The 19,768-nt window shown below is 36.4% G+C and overlaps 1 protein-coding gene across 5 annotated transcripts in view; it reads left to right on the top strand.

Moving 5' to 3' along the window:
- HERC1 (HECT and RLD domain containing E3 ubiquitin protein ligase family member 1) overlaps positions 1–19,768 on the top strand; it is an 83,755-nt gene that overhangs the window by 17,774 nt on the left and 46,213 nt on the right. For 4 of the 5 annotated variants that reach the window (XM_086471525.1, XM_009952760.2, XM_086471522.1 and 1 more), the window contains exons 17-29: positions 1,157–1,378; positions 2,272–2,445; positions 3,394–3,508; positions 3,599–3,719; positions 5,857–6,028; positions 8,052–8,358; positions 9,694–9,814; positions 10,095–10,146; positions 15,842–16,113; positions 16,410–16,625; positions 16,712–16,832; positions 17,790–18,027; positions 18,385–18,578. In XM_086471525.1, coding sequence (XP_086327651.1) covers positions 1,157–1,378; positions 2,272–2,445; positions 3,394–3,508; positions 3,599–3,719; positions 5,857–6,028; positions 8,052–8,358; positions 9,694–9,814; positions 10,095–10,146; positions 15,842–16,113; positions 16,410–16,625; positions 16,712–16,832; positions 17,790–18,027; positions 18,385–18,578 — 2,325 coding nt within the window. Of the gene's footprint in view, positions 1–1,156; positions 1,379–2,271; positions 2,446–3,393; positions 3,509–3,598; positions 3,720–5,856; positions 6,029–8,051; positions 8,359–9,690; positions 9,815–10,094; positions 10,147–15,841; positions 16,114–16,409; positions 16,626–16,711; positions 16,833–17,789; positions 18,028–18,384; positions 18,579–19,768 lie in introns of all 5 variants that reach the window. The other variant, XM_086471523.1, reaches the window with a different exon arrangement.

Here is a 19,768-nt window from a genome sequence, read left to right as displayed (position 1 = left end):
AACTAACACACTTTTAATCTGAAAAATAAAGAATGGTGTGCCACCTTTTTGTAGTGGAAGTCTTAACTGTCCCTTTTAAGATGGCTTTTTTTTTTTTTAAGCTACATGTCTTTCTATGTCTCATTTTCAAATTCTTAAATGTATTAACATCCCTTGCTATGAAATATTTCGAGCTGCAGGCAAACTGTTTATTCTGTCAACCCAGAATGTATATTGACTTGAGTGGGAATCCAAGAGCAATACGGGAAATATATATTGAACTGAAAATACCAGGTTTGGAATACTTGAAAATACCATTCCTTACTTGTAGAAGAAATACTGATTTTAGAATCATAAAATATCTCCAGTTGGAAGGGACCTGTAAGGATCATTCAGTTCAACTCCCTGCTCCTCGCAGGACTACCCTAAAACTAAACGAGATGACTAAAAGCATCATCCAGAACCTCCTTGAACTCGTGACAGGCATGGTGCCATGACAACTTCTGGAGGAGCCTGTTCCAGTGACTGACTGGCCTTTCAGTGAAGAACCTTTTCTTAATGTCCAATCTGAACTTCCCCTGACACAGCTAATAGATAATTTTGTCATGATTTATTTATTTACGTGTCCAAATTTTAGTTTTGCTTTCCGTTTCGTGTTGTGATAGAATTTTAGCTTAGAATCATGAATTACCTGCTAATTTCCTGAACATGAGCCACCGGGTATTTCTGGTGCCAGTGAGGCAGAGGTAAAGCGACTGAAATACGTGATAGGAGGTGCTATACTTATTTGCCATCCATTGAATTCTTCATTAATATTTTTGGCAAAGTTTTCTGCTTTAATTGAGTGCTGTTTCTAGTTGTATCATTTGTCTGCAAAGAAATATGTATTGGACAAAGTAGGTGCTTGGGCAGAGTTTAAGAGAGCCTTTACTTCCTTGAGTATGAACAGTTGTATCATGAATGGTGATGGTCTCTGCTGCTGCTGAAGTTACAATGTTAAGCGATCTATTTGTCCTAACTGCTGTTTGTTCAGCTTACATGTTGTTGACTGAGGGACGAATCTGCTGTTAACTGGGAAATATTGACAAGATCTGCCATCAGTTTTACTAATTTTGGAATTGTTCTTAATATCTGGGCAACAGTGACCAATTTGACAACTCATTGCTAATACTTCCAGGTGGACCTGAATTAATTGATCCTGCTGGAGTGCCCTTACCACAGCCTGCCCAGTCTTGGGTATGGCTTGTTGATCTAGAGAGAACTGTAGCTTTGCTTATTGGGCGGTGTCTTGGTGGCATGCTTCAAGGACCTCCAGTGTCCCCCGAGGAACAAGATACAGCATATTGGTTGAAAACTCCACTTTTCAGTGATGGAGTGGAAATGGATATTCCTCATTTAGGTAAGCAGTTAAATGCAAGTGCCTACTTGTCATTGTAAGTATTTTTGTTCGGTTTTGAAATTGCTGATGATGTTTGAATAAGTCTGCGTACTTAGGGTTTGCCTTTCATCATTCTTGTCTATTTACATAGTAATACAAAAAGTTGGAAAATGAATATTTAGTTTACATTATGGCAATGCATACAGAAGAAAAAAATCTGCAGTTCCTCAGTGAAAGAAGTAACACAGACTTCACTGAGTTAATTTTAAATGTTTTACTTCTAGATGCTGAACATTTAACAGACACAGCAGGGGCTCCATTGGTCATATTAATTACTGAAAAAGATTATCTAAAATTGTGTTCTACTTGCAAAGCAAGTGCAATTTTTATTAATTAGAAATAATACTATTAACAACAAACTTCTATCCTTCTGATCTACCAGAACTGTTAACAGGACTAAGCATTAGTATTTCTAGTCATCCCTTCCTATCTGAGTAATGCACTTGCTTTTGCTTCTTTGTGGCCTGTTCCGCTTAATTCACTTCTCCTTCTTCCTCTGATTCTGAGTAGAGTACTTCAAGACTTATTTGCAAGACACAATGTTTTAAAATGGGCCCATACAATAATTGCAAGCGTGTGGCTGTATGGTTCAGGTAGAATTAATGACACAGAATTATGCTGTTGAAGCAGAGTTGAATAATGCTTCTGTCTTTGTAGGTTTTATGTAAATTGTAACTCTAAGTCACTTTATGCCTTACCTAACGTGAGTTCATGGTTGGACAATGAGATGTCTTGATTTTTTTTTTTTAAAAAACAAAATGGAGAGTGAAAGCTGTTTTATACGCTTTTAGATAGATGCGTATAATCCTCAAAATTTGCAGAGCTTAATTTCTTAGATATTTCCCTTCTGTTAGACAAATGCATGAGCTCCTTATTAGAAGTGGCCCTATCTGGAAATGAGGAACAGAAGCCATTTGATTATAAGCTGAGACCTGAGATTACAGTCTATGTTGATTTGGCCTTGGGGTGTACAAAAGAGCCAGCAAGGAGCCTCTGGATCAGTATGCAAGACTATGCTGTTAGTAAAGGTAAGATGTTGAAAATACATATGTGTGCATGTTAAAAGCATATCGCATTCTTCAACTACATGCCTAGCAAAATCCTTTATTTTCTTTGGCAATGACTTGTAATTATGTGACATTATGTACTTAGTTTATTGTCGTGTTCCATGGTCTTTCTTTTGCTTTTTCTGTTACTTATTTCTGACATTGATTCCAGTGTTTGGCAAACATGTAGCTTGTAAGGAAGTGAGAAAGTAATTTTTTTTTTTTTTTTCCCCCCATGAAAATTTGTGGTGCCCTGTGGAGGTTTGCTTGGCAGTTTGGTTGTTTTATAGTAGAACAATATTGCTTTTATAGTGGTTCTTTTTAAAGTGGGGAAAAATTATTTTTAAATTAAAAATAGAGTTTCTGAAAATAGTGGACAAACCTTAATTTTGAGACCTGAAAATGTTTCCTGTTAATATTAGCAGTGAAACTTGTGCTTAAACTTGTGCTTGTGTTAATAGCTGGCTTTCCTACTGGAGATAAAGCTTTTTCATCCTGAGTGAGTCTGTGAAATAATTATTGAATGTGGTTTCAACCACAGGTAATAGAGCAGAAAGTCTCCAATACGGTGTGTTTCTAAGCAAGTTCTGTGTAAATCAGTGGCTTGGTAAAGAGAAGAGTTCCAGTTTGGTACCCTTGCTTGGAAGAGAGGTTACAGCGGAAGTTCAGCTCTGAGTCTCTGGTGACAGTTTGTGTGTGTGCCCTTGGCTGACTGTTAGACTAAAGTACCTTGAGCAGACTGAAACACATTTGTCTGAAGCAGTGTATTTATGAGTTATTGATGCTAAAGTTATTTCTTAGGCATTAAAACAACTTCTCAGTTGGAAGATTTAAAGGGGTGAAGATTTTTATTTTTTTTTCAACATTGTTGAAAATCTATTTGTTTGTTGGAAACAGTAGCCAGTTTTGATAAATCCTTTCTATTTTCAGATTGGGATACTGCAACTTTAAGTAATGAATCACTCCTAGATACTGTGTCCAGATTTGTTCTTGCAGCTCTTCTGAAACATACAAGTCTACTTAGTCAAGCTTGTGGTGAGAGCAGGCAAGTAACTTAAAGCTGCTTTTAGAAGTTCAACTTCAATTTTTAAAAGAAAGTTTATATGATTTTGTTCTGGTTTGGGTCTCTTTGTAGGTACCAGCCTGGCAAAGCCTTGGCAGAAGTATACCGTTGTGTATATAAAGTTCGGGGTCGCTTGCTTGCCTGCAAGAACATGGAACTTATTCAGACTAGATCATCCTCAAGAGACAGATGGGTAAGACTGAAAATCTCTTTTCAGTTCTTCAGGCTTTAATGTGTATTAAGAAAATACTACATAATGTTAGTTTCATGTATGTTGCTGGTATTTTTATTCTACCTTGTTGAAAAACTTTCAGGAGTTTGCAAATGAAAATGGTCAGTGTATAATTAGGAGTCCATTAATCAGTAGTACATGTGGTATTAAATCAGTTGAAGCAAATGATTGATTGACAATATTTGACTCAGGCACAGCCTGAGGCCTAGTTTTACCTGTAAACATAGCATGCTGTACCATGGAAGCCTACAACTGAGATGTAGATTGCTAGCGGTGTTGACCAGGCCACAGCTTAGTCCGGCTGCCATTTCTGAACACAGGTGAGTTATCTGGGCCTCTAACTTCTGTCCCTCTCTCTTCCCCTTTCGTGCCTGACTCACCCCTTTTCCCTTCCTCCCTGGCCAGATTCTTCTCTTAGTCCTAACATTGCCTTAAGGCTACTTGTCCTTCTGAGCCCTACATGAACGTTAGATATGATAGGACTGGGCCTGAATCTAGCATGATGGCAACTTCTGAATTGTTCTGTAAGCCAGGTCAGAATTGATGATGGGAGTATTCATTGAATTACTCAGGGTTGGGGACTGTTAGGCATTGCATTGTCGTTAAAGTAAGATTAGGGTTTCTCTGATAGGATTTTTTAATTGCTATTTACAATCTACAAGTGGGATATTTTTAATCAAGGAAATTCTTATGTGACATCAGGATTATGAGGTTTTTTATTTATATTGTAAAGCACTAGTGATGCTTTTTAAAATTGTGTAGGTCTATATCCTCCTTTTAATTAATATTAAGGGGATATGTGTCTTTGTCCCTTCCTTTCTTATGGTAGGGGGTCTAACGTATCTGCAAGAGATTCAGCACTTCTGAAAGCATTGGGTGCAGTGCATGTACACAGGACAGCGTGCATACCTTAAGCTTGGTGGTTCTCTGGCTTACCAAGCATACACAGGGTGGTCATTTTGTACACACGTAATACATGCGTTGCTTCATGCTCATGTTGTAGCTGTTTTGTATGCTCACAGGCAGGTGCTCTGTGTGTGCAAAAAGCTCCATGTCTCATGGAAGTCCTTGGGCTTATTGTGCAGATGCAATACAGCAAATCTAAATGTATGCAGTAGATTTGTGGCTTTAGGGAGATCTCAGATTTAATACTGTTGGAGAAAAATAGCTGGTTTACATTTGCATAGTATACATAGGCTTCATGGTGGAATGATGAGAGCAAATGAGAGGCACCAGAAAAATGGTGGCCATGATCTACAGTTACCAAGACTTCTGTTTTTTTGGAAAGGAAAACTGCCAGGAGAGGGCAGATGAATTATGCTGGTGGGACGTGTATGTCCCAAGATTTGTAGGATTAATTACCTTCTAAAGTATTCTAAAACCTCTGGTGTAACAGTATGTCTTAAATATAAAGCTTTGCCTTCTTCAGATTGTCTAAAACTGTTTCCTGCATTGGAAAATTGTCTAGTAGGTAGTAAGTATTTTGCTGGTCAGCATTTGCATCCTCAAATGGAAGGAAGGCATCAACCCAAATACACACACTCAATCAAAACGATTTTTTAAATTAAAATTCTATTGTTCTTGTGCACCTCATATGCTAATCTTTGATCTTGGGGTCTGCATCCGTTTAATTTCACGGAAGTAAAAGGGAAGAAAAGAACTGCATATGCAGGACTCTTAGGATTAAAAGTGGGAACATACTGGGTATCACTTTAAGTGGAATCTTGTCCATCAAAGTAAGTTTTATCATATTCATGTCCTTTAAAAAGGGAGAAAATTTTATGAAACAACAGCGTGTGGTTGCTAAAGGCTTCAATGATGAAGTGTCAAAGTTTGACAGTAGAGTCTAAGTAAGCATTACAAGAAGACTTTTTTCTGCAAATAATCTGAGTAACATTTATTAAAGGAAAATTAAGTTTTCCAATTTATGTGTTTAAAGCCTTAAATGTAAATAGCTTTGTTATTTTGCGCAATATCAAAAGTCTCTTCTAATAGGAAAAAAAACTATTAAATACTTATGTCCTTCTATGTTCATCTTCGTTTTGGTGAGAATTAATTTTGCTATATAGATATATATTTCTTTTTTTTTTAAATCAAGATGTTAGATAACCAAGAATCTGCTGATGTTGACACTCAAGAACATTCTTTTACTCGTACAATTGACGAAGAAGCAGAAATGGAGGAGCAGGCAGAACGCGACAGAGAAGAAGGACACCCAGAACAAGAAGATGAAGAGGAGGAAAGAGAACATGAAGTTATGACAGCTGGTAGTAAGTACTAGTTATGTGTCTCAGTAATGTAACGTGCTTTGGAAGGACAGTATATTTTTCTTTCTGAGGTAAAATGAAGAAATTATTTGAAAGGTTATGAAAGATTTGTCTGCATAAACATTGTGAGAAGTTTATTTTTATAAAGTGGTGTATTGCTTTTATTGGGTCATAAAAGTCTTTTGATACAAAGGGGTGTGAATACTAGGCAAGTAGACTGTCTTTATGGGCAATTCTCAGGGCATCTGACATACCACCGCTTCCTATATGCACTGTCTACAAGACTAATAGGCTTCATATTGTTTTCTCTAACCTTCAGTAGACCTCTGAGATTTCATCAGTATTTGTATATAGAATTTTTGCTGTGTTTGTATGTGTTCATCTTGTATGTAACAACCTTTCAAGGGTAATGTTATTCTGAAGTTTGGAAGCAAAACTGTTGATAACAGCTACTTCACGGGCTGACTGTGTCTCTGAATATCTCTTTTTGAATCTATTGAAAACTTTGAGCTTTTAGTCAAAGGTTGGTATTTGTAACACTATTTGCAATATTTTCTCATGGGTTTTCTGAAAAACTTGTTTAATTCTTCAGAAGGTAGCTTGAAAAAGGTGAACTTCACAAACTGTTGTTCTACTGACTTGGGCTTGTAATCAGGCTCAATGGGTTAGATATTGCTTTATTTTTCCAGTTTCAGTGAAGCGACATAGTCACACTCAACTGTTCTTTCTAGTGTTCTCAAAGGCAGAAATCATGTTAGCCATTGAAAATCACTGCAGAAAGTATGTAGCTTAAAAAAGAAAATTGGCTGATGTGAAATGTTTTCCATAGGTACATGATTTTTTTTTTTTTCTTTTCCAAATATTGTTCCTCCAGATACTGTTAGAATGGTTATCTTCTTCCAGCCCCTGCTGCCATCACCGATTTTGCTGATGATATTTATATTCCCTGTTAGGACTCTCATATTCCTGTTTGGGATCTTATAGACCGAAATGGGTTTACACCCTTAGTTTCTATATCATGTGTCATGATATCCACAGTGTAGTAGGCTTTCCTGAAAGTGTACTATGGAGTTGAAGTGCACATTCATGAGCTGATTTATGGTTCTAGAAGGTGTACACGTGTTACCTGTTCAGCAGATGCAATATGCTTTTGCTGCTTGATATATGGTTATCCTGGGCAAATGCTTGGTGTTCTCAAAGTCTAACTGGACAGGGTGTACAATAAAGGGAATGTATCCAGAAATACCCAGACAAGACAGTAGTGTTACATGCCCGAATAAGTAGGAAGATGATGACTCTTTTACTGGAGATCCTAAGGGGAGCTGATCCTGACATGCAGAGTTCAGTTTGTGTCCTTGATGGTTTGCTGCTTCTAATTCTATTAACATCAATGAAGGAAGTGTTTGGATTTGCCTTTGTCTTTACAAAGGGGAACTGAACTTCAAAATTAAAATGCTTAAGTTAAGAGAGCTTTAGGTCTTTGGGCAAAGGTGATGAGGTCTCTCACACAGCTTCTTTAGAAGAATCTAGCACCTAAGACAGCAGCAGAATCAAGCAAAGTAAAGGCTAAGAATTTTGATGGGATCTTCATTGTGCAGACCAAAGCTAATACAAGTCCGAAGCTGTTTCAGTATTGAATTACAGATATGCTGGTGTCTGGAATACAGATTTACAGAAGCATTACTTTATATATGTCTGCTAAAAGGCAAACATGAAATAATCTCTTTCTCTTTGATGCTATCCAAACAGGAGTTGGGTTGCAGTAAGACACTGAAAGAGTGTTTAGTGTTCTGTCAGATTGCATTGTCCTCTTCATTTTAAACTTAACATTGTGTAAATGCTTCGTTTAACCTGTTTGCATAACTTCTTTTATATCTTTGTATTATTAATGTATTTTTTTACTGTTGGAAAAATATTTGTTGTTCTTTGTAGCGGGGCAGTTTTTGGCCCAAGATGTAGATGAATATTTCATTCTGTGTAGCTTTGTCTAGAAGTTAAGACCTTCTTTTTGTGTTGCATGTTACAGAAATATTTCAATGTTTCCTATCAGCCCGTGAAGTAGCTCGCAGTCGGGATCGAGATAGGATGAACACTGGGCCAGGGACTAGACTTGATGATCCACCTCCTCAGTCTCAGCAGGAACGAAGAATCAGCACTGATCTGACAGAAGGTCAAGATGTGTATACTGCTGCGTGCAACTCCGTGATCCACAGATGTGCCTTGTTGATCTTAGGAGTAAGCCCTGTTATCGAGGAGCTCCAGAAACGAAGGGAGGATGGACAGTTACAGCAACCTCCATCTACTACTCCTGAGGGGATTGGACTCATGACAAGGTGGGATTTGCTGACTGCTTAGACTAGTTAACTCTCCTCTGCTTTCTTTAACGTTGATTAAATAACCTCAGTTTTCCTCTAAGGATTCTTAGACTTTTTTTTTTAAAGAAGATTTTTTTGCCTAGAACAATGTTCTGTTTTTCTTGAGAATAGTGATTTTTCTCAGTTTTCTTTGCCTACGTTAACTAAACCTTAATAAGAGTTTTATTCTGTGTGGACCATATTTACTTCTTCAAAGCTGAGCTTAGTGATAAATAGTAATGAAGTCCAGATCATCAAGTGTACAGATAATCTGAGGTAATTGGAAAAATTATTTATTTTTCCTAAAATTTATTTATGTGTTTGGATTTTTTATTACCATATTTGTATTTTCTTGAGCTTTACCAATGTCCTATATAATAATGTCCAAAAAAAAAATTGTAGCATATGTTTAAAAGCAAATGTTTCAAAGTCTATTATGAAAAGTGTCGTTCGTGGTTGATTTTTGTAACATGCCTAACATATTGGCGTGTGTAAGACACTGTTGTTAGGTATAGGAGAATAACAAAATAAAGGTAGACAGCGTATTGAATCAGAGAAGTGTATAATCTAAATAGTTTGAGTACTACATGATGTATTTTAATTTTCATAACCTGCGATATTCTTGGTAACACAGTTTTATTCTAAACTTGATCCATTTACACTTTTATTCTAGAGATTGTTGTGTGTGTGTATTAGATTATAACACAGGAATTGGGTGGCTGGTGCTACTAGTGAACTCCTGAGTTAAGCTTCCAGTGTACAGAAACTGCTCTGATATTTCAAATTAAGATATTGATGGGGAGTTCAGAGGGAGATTATATACATTCAGTACCCTTTTATTCTTTTTGCCTCTCTTTGGAAATCTAGTCCCTAAAGCATGGGTGGCTGCCTCTGTCATTGTCAAAGCGGCTTTCATCTCCAGCATATCACCTTTAGGATGCATAGTATGGGTGGGTTTTTCATAAGTTCAGTGCTTTTTCACCCACTTAACCTGTCTCTGTTTTCTTGTCCTCAGCTCAGAAGTGTTTCTGTATACTGTAATACTTACCCAAGGCACTTGAATGATCTGTCATTTGAGGCTGCCCTTTGTTCAGTTGACCAATGAGGGTGTTAAGAAGTAGCAAAGTTTACTAATACCCATTATAAGCATAATAATTGAAGCCGTCAGGCCACTTTTTTTCCTCTTCGGTCTGGTCTTGTGATGTTCTGTGATAGTCTGCTCCCAAATAAAACTGTGGTACCGGCTAAATTTGATTGTGTTACTTTTGCCTGATATTGGTGTTTTCTTTATGTGTGCATGTGCACCTGAAGCAGGAGTGAAAGTCTTACTGCAGAAAGTCGCTCAATCCATGCAAACTCAAACTACAGACTGATTAAGTCAAGAAGTGAATCTGATTTATCTCAGCCAGAATCAGATGAAGAAGGTTATTCACTGGTAAGTAAACTAGCATTATGTATTTAGACATTGTCAATATAATACTTAGGTGGAAAGTGCATCTTAAACTTTTAGTACCGTGTTTCAATACTTTAGTTTCTTTTCGAATAACCACCATTGTTAAAATAAAGTGATAGTGGTAAAAAAACCAACTGAAATTATTGTAGCTCTGTTAACTTTCTTACTTTTATGGGTGAGGGATGCGTTTTAAATACTTAAATATTATGCACCACATAAGTTCACCTAAAGAAATTAGGCTTTTATTAATCTTTTAATCTAGAGTGGAAGACGAAATGTTGATTTGGATTTGGCATCATCACACAGAAAGAGAGGTAAGTTTTATCGTTTACCTAGTGAACATTGACCTGATAAATATGTTAGTATTTCTTAAGTTAAAATGTGTTTGCAGTTTAATACAGTACATAATGGCAATCAGGATGTTAAAACTGAGTATTTAAAAATAGTGTTTAAAATAATTATTACCTACTGTTTATTGTGGTAAGTTCTGTTGCTTTGTGACTTGGTTATAGAATTTCTTAGTTTATAACTATTTATTCTAGTTTCTTGAATTGCGATGCTCTTTTGAAGCAAGTAAGGATTTCTGTGAGGTCAAGTGAGTTAGGAACTTACATTCTGTTTTCACTCATGTGACTTCATGAAGAAAAAATTGATAGAGATGTTCAAGTGGAACGCTCCATTCTAGTGCTAACAATGAACTTTTACCGTAAAATATGCTTGTATATGGAGAACTCGTATCCAGAAAATACCGCTTCAGTTTTTGCATCCTCTCAACACCAGCACACCTACAGGACTGATTGACTGCTTCTTCCCTTGCTCCAATATAAATCAGATTTTTAGCTTTTATACTACGTTTTGTTGTTGCTTCGTTCTGGGGAATCTCAATGAGCTGCTTCACAGAGGGTAGTGGAGGGAGCAAAGTATGTTTGTTCACACAGGGACCAGAAAGTCCCACTTCACTCTAGATGATGCATGGTTTCTGCTAAAATCATGACTATGTCTGTTGTATCTGTCAAAATCTTGGGAAAAGGTTAACAGGAATTAGATTGGGTTATGGTATGCCTTAATTACAGAAGGCTTAATATTGTTAGGTAACATAAGAGTTCTAGTTTAATAGCCTTCATCATTAAACAGAGTACTGAGAGGTTGCTCACTTTAAAAAGTCTTTTGAAATTGTAACCGAATTATCAGTGGCAGCACCCATTACCCTTCAGTTTGTAAATAGCGTGGAAAGGAGTTCCTTGTACATGGATAATCAGTTTGAACCAGTTCAGCGTAAAGAAGTTTACTAGAGCTGTTCATACTGTGACAGCAGGATGTATGTTGGCATTGGCAGTGTTAGAAGATCTGATAGCCTCTATCTGCACTCTCATCTGCAGTGTAGTCTTTGAAGCCACCATTTTTAGCTTTGCCATTAATCTGACACAGAACTCTGCTTTCCTCTGTATCCTGAAAGTAATCAAGGAAATCATCTTGGGTTAGATCTGAGATACAGTATATCTTAGGGGTTATGGTTCATGAACTGTTGGTTAGACTGAGATTGTTTTGGTCATGGGCTCCAGGAAATGAGGAGCAGCAAAGCTGTCAGGATAATGTGGTGTGTATAGGGTATTGGTGGATGGCTCTTCTGTAATAGGCAAGAGAATAATTCCCTCTGGAGTGAATTGGCCTATTTTAAAACATCTGTTTATTGAATGCAGCAACTCATTATTCAGCATTCAGATCACATTTAGTTAAGAATTGAATCTCACTATTGGTTATAGTCTGATTTTTATGGTATGAAAGCTGTACCTATTCATAAATTGCAATACAGAAAACTAGCAATAGGAAAAACTGCTAATATGATAAATTGTTCCTATGGTCTTGCAGACTCGGTCCGGTCTTTAATCTAATTGCCTTCTTCCTTCCTTTCTTGTATCTGTTCAGAGATGTGACTGTAATATTCCTACTTCAGCCTGGGGATCCTTTGAGTACCTTGTTCCTTGCTATTATTCAGTTATTTCTGAGTTAGTAAACTTTTTCTTCTATTCCTGCGGAAAAAGTCTTTTTCAAGACTTTTGCCATAGGGGGTGATGAGCACGTTATTATTTTTCCCTCATATCTAAGTAGTTCGATTTTTTGTTGTTGTTGCTTAGATAAATCTTTTTCAGTTTTGCAGATCCAGAGAATATGCCTCAAAATGTTGTACCTATCCTGTACAGTACCTGCGGGATACCGTACGCTACATTACATACTCAACAGTAGAGAATGTGTGTTGAGCAGTGCAATCATAAACGTAACTGCAGACAGATAAATGAGTCCTCCAGTCTTGGGTTTTCTTACTTCACATAAATCTTAATTCAGTGAATTTCAGTGTGCTTGTGTGTATTGTACTGACATAATTGGGCAACTGTGAAAAAAGCAGCAACTTAAATGAAATCAAAATTAAGTTGAAATAATTTTGTGTACCTGTAATAATGTAAGTGCTACATTTTGATATTGAAAGATCAAAGTTTGAGTAAGGGATGTAAACATGTCTTGGTGTATACGTACAAGTGTAAAAGGGGATGTATTTTTTTTTTCCCTGAAAAAAAGGTGGAAAATTTGCAAAGTCTGTTACCTAGACTATACTAATTCAAAACAGGAGTAAATGTTTTTTCCCCAAAGTTTGCTGCTTGATATATTGTTGTGTCGATTGAGACTGATAAGTTAAGTCTAAGTCAGAATAATATGAGGAATTATGAATATGTTGCCTTCTGTTTCAAATGTCTGCTTTTGTCTTCTGATTCTTGTGTGGTGTAGTGTATTTTCTCCTTTTTGGCCAGTTGAGCCCCAGAAAAAAGAAGAGCTTCAAGCAAGTAACTGATGGCATGTTTATTTTTTGTCTATAGCTTCCCTACATATTTTATGTTTTATGAAGTGTGTATTGCAGCTGTGCCACATTCATTTAGAAAACTCATTTTTACAAGCTGGCTTATAAGGACAAGTAGTTTTTTGGTTTTTCTGTTTTTTTTTTTTTACTGTAAGCTTAAAGTTTATTCTTATATGCAACTCTATTCATGTGGTGGTAGAGGCTTATGGAAGTGCTAAGCTGCTATCAATTCTGTGTAATTGATACTACACAGAATCAAGCTAAGCTCTAATATACAATCATACTTTTGATTGTTCTATTGATATTTAACATCTTGAAGGAAAAAAATTACTTTGTTTTAGATTTGTGTGCCCTAATTCTTAAATGTTTTTCATTCTGAAGTATACTTCTTTGACTTCTGACATCTTTGTTTTTAAACTCTGTACTTTTTGTTGTAACTTCTCTCGTTTTACATTTAATCTGTATCTCATAATTGTTGGACTTATCTCCTAATTTGAAACAATTTTAAATTGTTCTTACATTTAAACATGCTTGCATTTAATACTAAAATTATTAGCTAAGACCTCATCTTTTTTCAAACATGAGAAGTTTAGGTTTTTTTAAGGTTTTTTTTTTTTTTTTCTTTGCTGACTATCAAAACGGTATTTTCTTCTGATGTTCTGTTAGTCCTTGAAGGGTCTCCTTTAGCTTATGATTTAAGACATTGGAATTGCTTTTTGTTTCTTTACAAATCCTTTGATTCTCTTCTGTGCTTCATAGCGGCATAGCGTAGCATAGGACTGGTAGACGATAGGAAGCTAATGTCACTTCGGGATGCTTTAAGCTCTCCTGCTGTTGAAAGAGTGTAGGGCTTAAGGAGGCTTTTGAAACAGTTGTTGCTATGTAGGCAACTTTTTGTGGACTTGGTAATGATTTAGCTATAATTACTGTGGGGAATCTGAGGCTTCATTTATTCTCTCCCTTGGATTCTGTTCACCATACATATGGTGGGAAACTCCTCCCTACAAGAAACTGAGTATTTTAGCACCCTTTTATTCTGCTCTGTTCTGTTTATCTTATGTTTCTCACCTGCTGCTTCAGCATATAACTTAGTATTGAATAGAAAGCTTTAAAACAAGTATTATAAGAATTAATATTAAAATTAGGGTCTCTGTATTTACTTTTATTTTAAATACTGTTACCAGGTATAAATTGTAAAATTGAGTAACAGAATTTCTTTAAATTCTTTTATAGTAAACATGACAAAATAGCTTGCTCTCTAAACCAGGTAATAGTACTGTGTTACATAAACCGGCGAAACTTAGAAAATTAGATTGTACTTTGAAAAGTAGTATTTAAAGTAAATCTTTGCATTATCCAAAATAAATTTGTGTGCATATATTTTGTCAAATACCTAATGTGGCCCAAGTACTGTGATGGTTCTTTCTGAAGCCATTGCAATCTGTTGAGTAGCAAGTATAAGGAGTAGCATGCAAATGCACATGAACACTATTTACAGAAAAGGAAATGGGATGTGAACAGGTTTACATAATTCATAGCCTTGACAATTACATTTTTTGGTGGTTACCTAATTTACAAAGGAAAGGCAAAATTTCAAAGTATTTTGCATTTCTGAGTTGCATAAACGTGCAGATTGGTTGACAGAACAAGAGCATTTTGCCTTTACCCCAGGAAAAGAATGGTGTACAATGATTGCTAGGAGAGTTGTCCTGTGCTCAAAACCTGATGTGTCTGTCTTTCCTTGTTCCCATGAGCAGCTGCTTGCAGAGCTGCTGCAGGTAGGCAGTGTTTAAAGAGGGTCCTGAAACTAGTATCCACCTGTTGCCACTGGAACTCAGCCGCACTGATGAAAGCTGTCAACAGATTAATTTCTATGAATTTGTCTGACTTTTTCCTGAAAATAGCTGTGTTTAATAATGTTTGAGGCCAATACCCTGCAGACAGATTTTAAAAACTGAAGTCTTAATGTAGATTTGTGTGAGTACGGTGCATGGGTTGCGATTCTCCAATTGGTGTCTGTAGCTCATAGTGCACAGGAGAGATTAATATTTAAAAATGCTATGCAGATTATTTAGTATAATTAATAACTAATTAATAAGTTAATTTAAACATACATTAGGTTTACACGTTGGTCTCCAGACATTACCTGTCTCTACAGATGGAAAATTCTTTTGAGCAGGGTCTGCCCTCTTGTGATAGCTTGCATAGCTCAAAGTTGGCTAACAGCATTTACCAAAGTAATAAAATTACCAACTTCTGTGTTGATATGTATGTTTAACAGATGCATATACGTTAACTGCTCATGAAGGTCTGACCTGAGTGACATGGCACTCGTTTGTGCCAGGGATAGAGTTCTAGCAAATCTCTTTTGGAAATGAGATCAGATATATGGTGATAAATAAGTTCCAGTGCTGCAGATTCATGACTGGTGCTCATTTGAAGAAGTACATTTATTAATGATGGTAAAGTTTCAGGTAGTGTAATGACATGCTGATGCAATAGGAAATACTTGAAAATACACTCGTGAAATTGTCAGATGACAAAGACATATCTCTAATACATGCTGTAGTAACAGTATTTAATATACATATATCTATTTATCTTGAATCATAACAAAGTAAATGTTCTCTGTTAGTCTAAAATAAAAAAATTCTGTTCCCTTCTGCAATCATTCATTCTGTAATATTTCATCCAAAATAACATTGTGCTTTTTCAAAAATATGAAATATATAGTGGCTTGATTAAAACCAAAAAAACCCTTGTTTTATGGTTAGACCTTAAAATAAATATCCAAAGTGCACAATTTCTGTTGTAGCAGATCTTTTCTTTAATATTTTGTCATTTAGCTGCAAAGCGTTTTTATTCAGTGTTCTAGCTTTAAGCTGAGCAGTTTGAGTGGCTTCTATCTTTTTGTTTTCTCACTTGGCAGCGTGTTGCAATACTGCTTAACATAATTAAAAGAAATACAGCCTTTCCTTTAAGGAAATTGCTGTAAATTTAAATCAAGTGTTTTGCTCTAAGTTGCTTAATGCATGGTATAATTAACATGAATATCCATTTTCCACCTGTATGAATAGCAGCAGTTCAGTCTTTACCTACTGTCAAGATGTGTTACCTGGCGAATAGAATTCATGAGACTTTATTATGTGTATCTTTAGGAGCAATACACGGTCAAGTGGAACCTTTAAGTGACTCATGGGCTCGACTGAAACACAGCAGAGATTGGTTGTATACTTCCTCCTACTCATTTGTTGAGTCCGATTTTGATCTCTCAAGATCCCTTGGAGTGCATACTTTGATTGAAAATGTTGTTAGCTTTGTAAGTGGAGATGTGGGAAACTCACCAGGATTTAAGGAACCGGAGGAAAGTATGTCTACCAATCCACAAGCGTCAGTCATTGCAATGGAGCAGCAGCAGTTGAGGGCTGAGGTGAGTTACAGTTTAACACCTTTTCTTATTCTTCGTACTTTATGCTCATTTTATGGATTTTTTTAAAACCTTGTCCAAATTCTGTCTGGTAAGGACATTTTTTCTCTTTCCTGTTAAAATATATTATCTGGAACTGGGAACTTTATGTAAAAAAACTCTAAAACAAACTTCCCTTTTTTTAAAAAAAAAAAGTGTTGATGAGAACGCAGCCATCTTATTTAGTCTTGCTTATAGTTGAAGATGATCTAGTTCTAATTTCTAAGGATACTTAGTACTGTCTGTTGCCTGCCTTTTAGCTTCGTCTGGAAGCACTTCATCAGATTTTAGTCCTTCTATCAGGGATGGAGGAAAAAGGCACTGTGCCATTAATGGGAAGTCGTCAGGTATCAGGATTTCAGTCTTCTTCATTGCTTACTTCTGTTAGACTACAATTTCTTGCTGGCTGCTTTGGTTTGGGCACTGTAGGACATGCATGCGCCAAGGGAGAGAGTGTAAGATTGCATCACTACCAGGTATGTACTTTAATAGTTTCTGCTGTTTCAATAACTGGGTGATAAAAATCTGTCAGTCCTTACAACGTTTTATTTGTTTGACCCAGGATGGTATCAGAGCAGCTAAGAGAAGTATTCAAATTGAAATCCAGGTGGCTGTGCACAAAATTTACCAGCAATTATCTGCTACATTGGAAAGAGCTTTGCAAGCTAATAAGCACCATATAGGTAAGTGAAAACCAGATTTGCAAAATATGTCCTCTAATATACAGTACAACAGCTTATATTTTGACAAAGCAGACTTTGATATCAATGACCAGAATTCACTGAAGTCAGACTTGTTTTTGTAAGAGAGAAGCTTTTTAACCTTTTTCTGTCTTAATTTTCTTCAAGTGATAGGCCTTTTTAAGACTTTTAATTATTGTCAACCTTTCTGTTCCGCAAACCACAGTCCTCCACAGTCACTCATGTCTTTGGTGCTTCAAAATGATTTTTAGATTTTTCAGGGATAAACAGTTTTCTGAAGAGATGAGAATTCTACAGTCTTCTTTCCCTCATTCAAGAGACCTTTCTTTAAATCCCAAACCAAAGAACAGGGCGTCTTGCCTGTTTTGAAAGCCCTTTCTCCTGTCCTTCTATACCCAGATATTGCTGTGTACTTCTGTCCTTAAGGGATAGCTGGAACTCTGCACCTCTTTGTGCCTTTGTACCTGCACTGACTGACAGCTTTAGTACGGAAGAGAGTTCTGTAATTTAGTTTGTTGGTAGAGCCTAATGGGCATTCTTACCTGAATTGTTTTGTTGTTTCACTTACTGTTAAAATGGAACTGAAAGAAATTTCTTCAGAATCATCTTGAAGTATAAGTAGAAAATTATTTCACTCAGTTATCGTTGCCCTAGAGAGAAGATTCTGGTTTGAGATTTAGCCTCAGAACATCTACATCACAAAGTAGATCTACATGATAATCTTCTTTGGGCAACCTTGATGTAGAGGTTTCATTGGGTTAAAGAGGGCTACAGTGGCACATCAAAGACTACCTCAAGGTGTCTGACAAAGGCGGCTAACTCTTTACTTGATATTTTAATTCATTAAACTTTAATTAAAAGATAATCTGCTGTTCTTCTGTCTTAGTATTCTTACTCTAAACAGCTTATTAATTGAAAACAACTTTATTTTAATCTTAGAAGCACAACAACGTCTTCTGTTGGTAACAGTCTTTGCTCTAAGCGTACACTATCAGCCTGTTGATGTCTCCTTGGCCATTTCCACTGGTCTATTAAATGTGCTATCACAGTTGTGTGGCACAGACACCATGTTAGGACAGCCACTGCAGTTGCTGCCCAAAACTGGTATTTCTCAGCTCAGCACAGCTTTGAAAGTAGCCAGTACAAGACTACTTCAGATCCTCGCTATCACCACAGGGTAAGTATCGAATGGTCACTTGCTTTCAGGAAACTTAATAGTTAAGCTTTTCAGCACCCTTTAAAAATAACTTTTCTTTTGTGGGAGCTTTCTTTAGGAAAATAAATGTTGTTCAGGAACATATATGAAAGGAGGGGAAAAAAAGAGTAGTCACATCATTCATAAGAAAGATGCGTGTAAGACTCATAAATATTTTTAAATTATAAGTGAAGAGTTGCAATGGCATGAATTAGAATTAGTGCTGTGTTGGACCCAGTTGTCACTTGCACTGAGTTTATAATTTTGTCTTTATGTTGTTGTTCCTTGGATCAGCTCTCAGATACTCTTGGTTTTACTTTTTTGTATGTGTGCGTATAGAACCTATGCTGACAAACTGAGCCCAAAGGTGGTCCAGTCTTTGCTGGATTTATTATGCAGCCAGCTGAAGAACTTGTTATCACAAGCTGGTGTGATGCTTATGGCTTCCTTTGGAGAAGGGGAAGCTGAGGAAGATGAAGTAGAATCAAAAAAGGAAGATTCAAATGGAGATAATGAGAAGAGAGACTTCAGAGGTAATTACCTCTCATAATTTCTGTTACAATTTTGAAATGCCAGGACACATAGTAAAAAAAAAAAAAACCAACACTGAATGCTGAGGCCTTCGCCCGCTCTACTGTATTTTGATTATTGTTGGGTCATTTTCAACTCTGTAAATTAGATTGGAGTCATCAAATAATTTTGTGCTCAGGTCAGGTTACACAGACTTGATACATAAGGCAATTTAAACGTAGGAGCAGGTTGAGAATAAGAATTACTCCATCTGGTTTGCAATTAGGAGGAGAATACTGGTTTCCTCAAAAAAAGAGGTTTTGGTAGTATTGTTTTTCATAAATGTGGTCATAGGGATTTAATTATCTAAATTTCAAACTGCAGATAAATATAGATTAATTCAGGAAATTGTTGCATTTGCTTTGTATTATGTAGTTCTGCAGTCTGAGTGGAAGGGAAGAGGTTGACCCTACCTTATCATATTAAAAAATCTGCAACAAAATATTTTCTGAAATATTAATATCTTCACATAATTTGCAGTCCCTTAATGAGCATTTTGAATTTCTGTGGAAATTGTGTGTTTGAAGAAATTTTTAATTGTAGCTTGATTTTAGATGTACATATGATTTTGGTTGTACATATAACTGTCTTCGCTTATAAGTAATGCAATGGCTGATAAATTCATAAGATAATTAATTAATTAGAAATTAAGATATAAGGTCTTTCTACAAACATTTTCATGTTAAAACTGCCTTGGAATATGAATCAGGGGTGTGAGCATGTATGGTGTTTTGCATCAAATGCATAAAACAAAAATATACTTAGGAACCAGTTGTTACATTTTATATTCCAGGGACATTTAGAAATAATCATGTGTATTGATTTACATGGCAAGGTTTTGGTAGTAGCACAGGGCTGCAGGGGTGGCTTCTGTGAGAAGGAATCAGGAGCTTGTCCTCATGTCAGTCAGAACCAGTTTCAGCCAGCTCCAAAGCAGACCTACTGCTGCCCAAAGCTGAGCCAGTCAGCAACAGTGGTGGTGCCCCTGTGATAACATCTTTCAGAAAGGGTAAAAACCACCGCACAGCAGCTGTGGGAGAGAGGAGCAGGGAAAGTGTGAGAGAAACAACTTTGCAGATACCAAGGTCAGTGAAGGAGCGGGATGAGGAAGAGGTGCTCCAGGCTCTGGAGCAGAGATTCTTGCAGCCTGTGG

Source organism: Leptosomus discolor, chromosome 11 (genome assembly GCF_034619465.1).
Source record: "Leptosomus discolor isolate bLepDis1 chromosome 11, bLepDis1.hap2, whole genome shotgun sequence".
Taxonomy (NCBI): Eukaryota; Metazoa; Chordata; class Aves; order Leptosomiformes; family Leptosomidae; genus Leptosomus; species Leptosomus discolor.
Note: the sequence above shows the minus strand (reverse complement) of the source record. Positions and strands in the feature narration are given on the sequence as shown.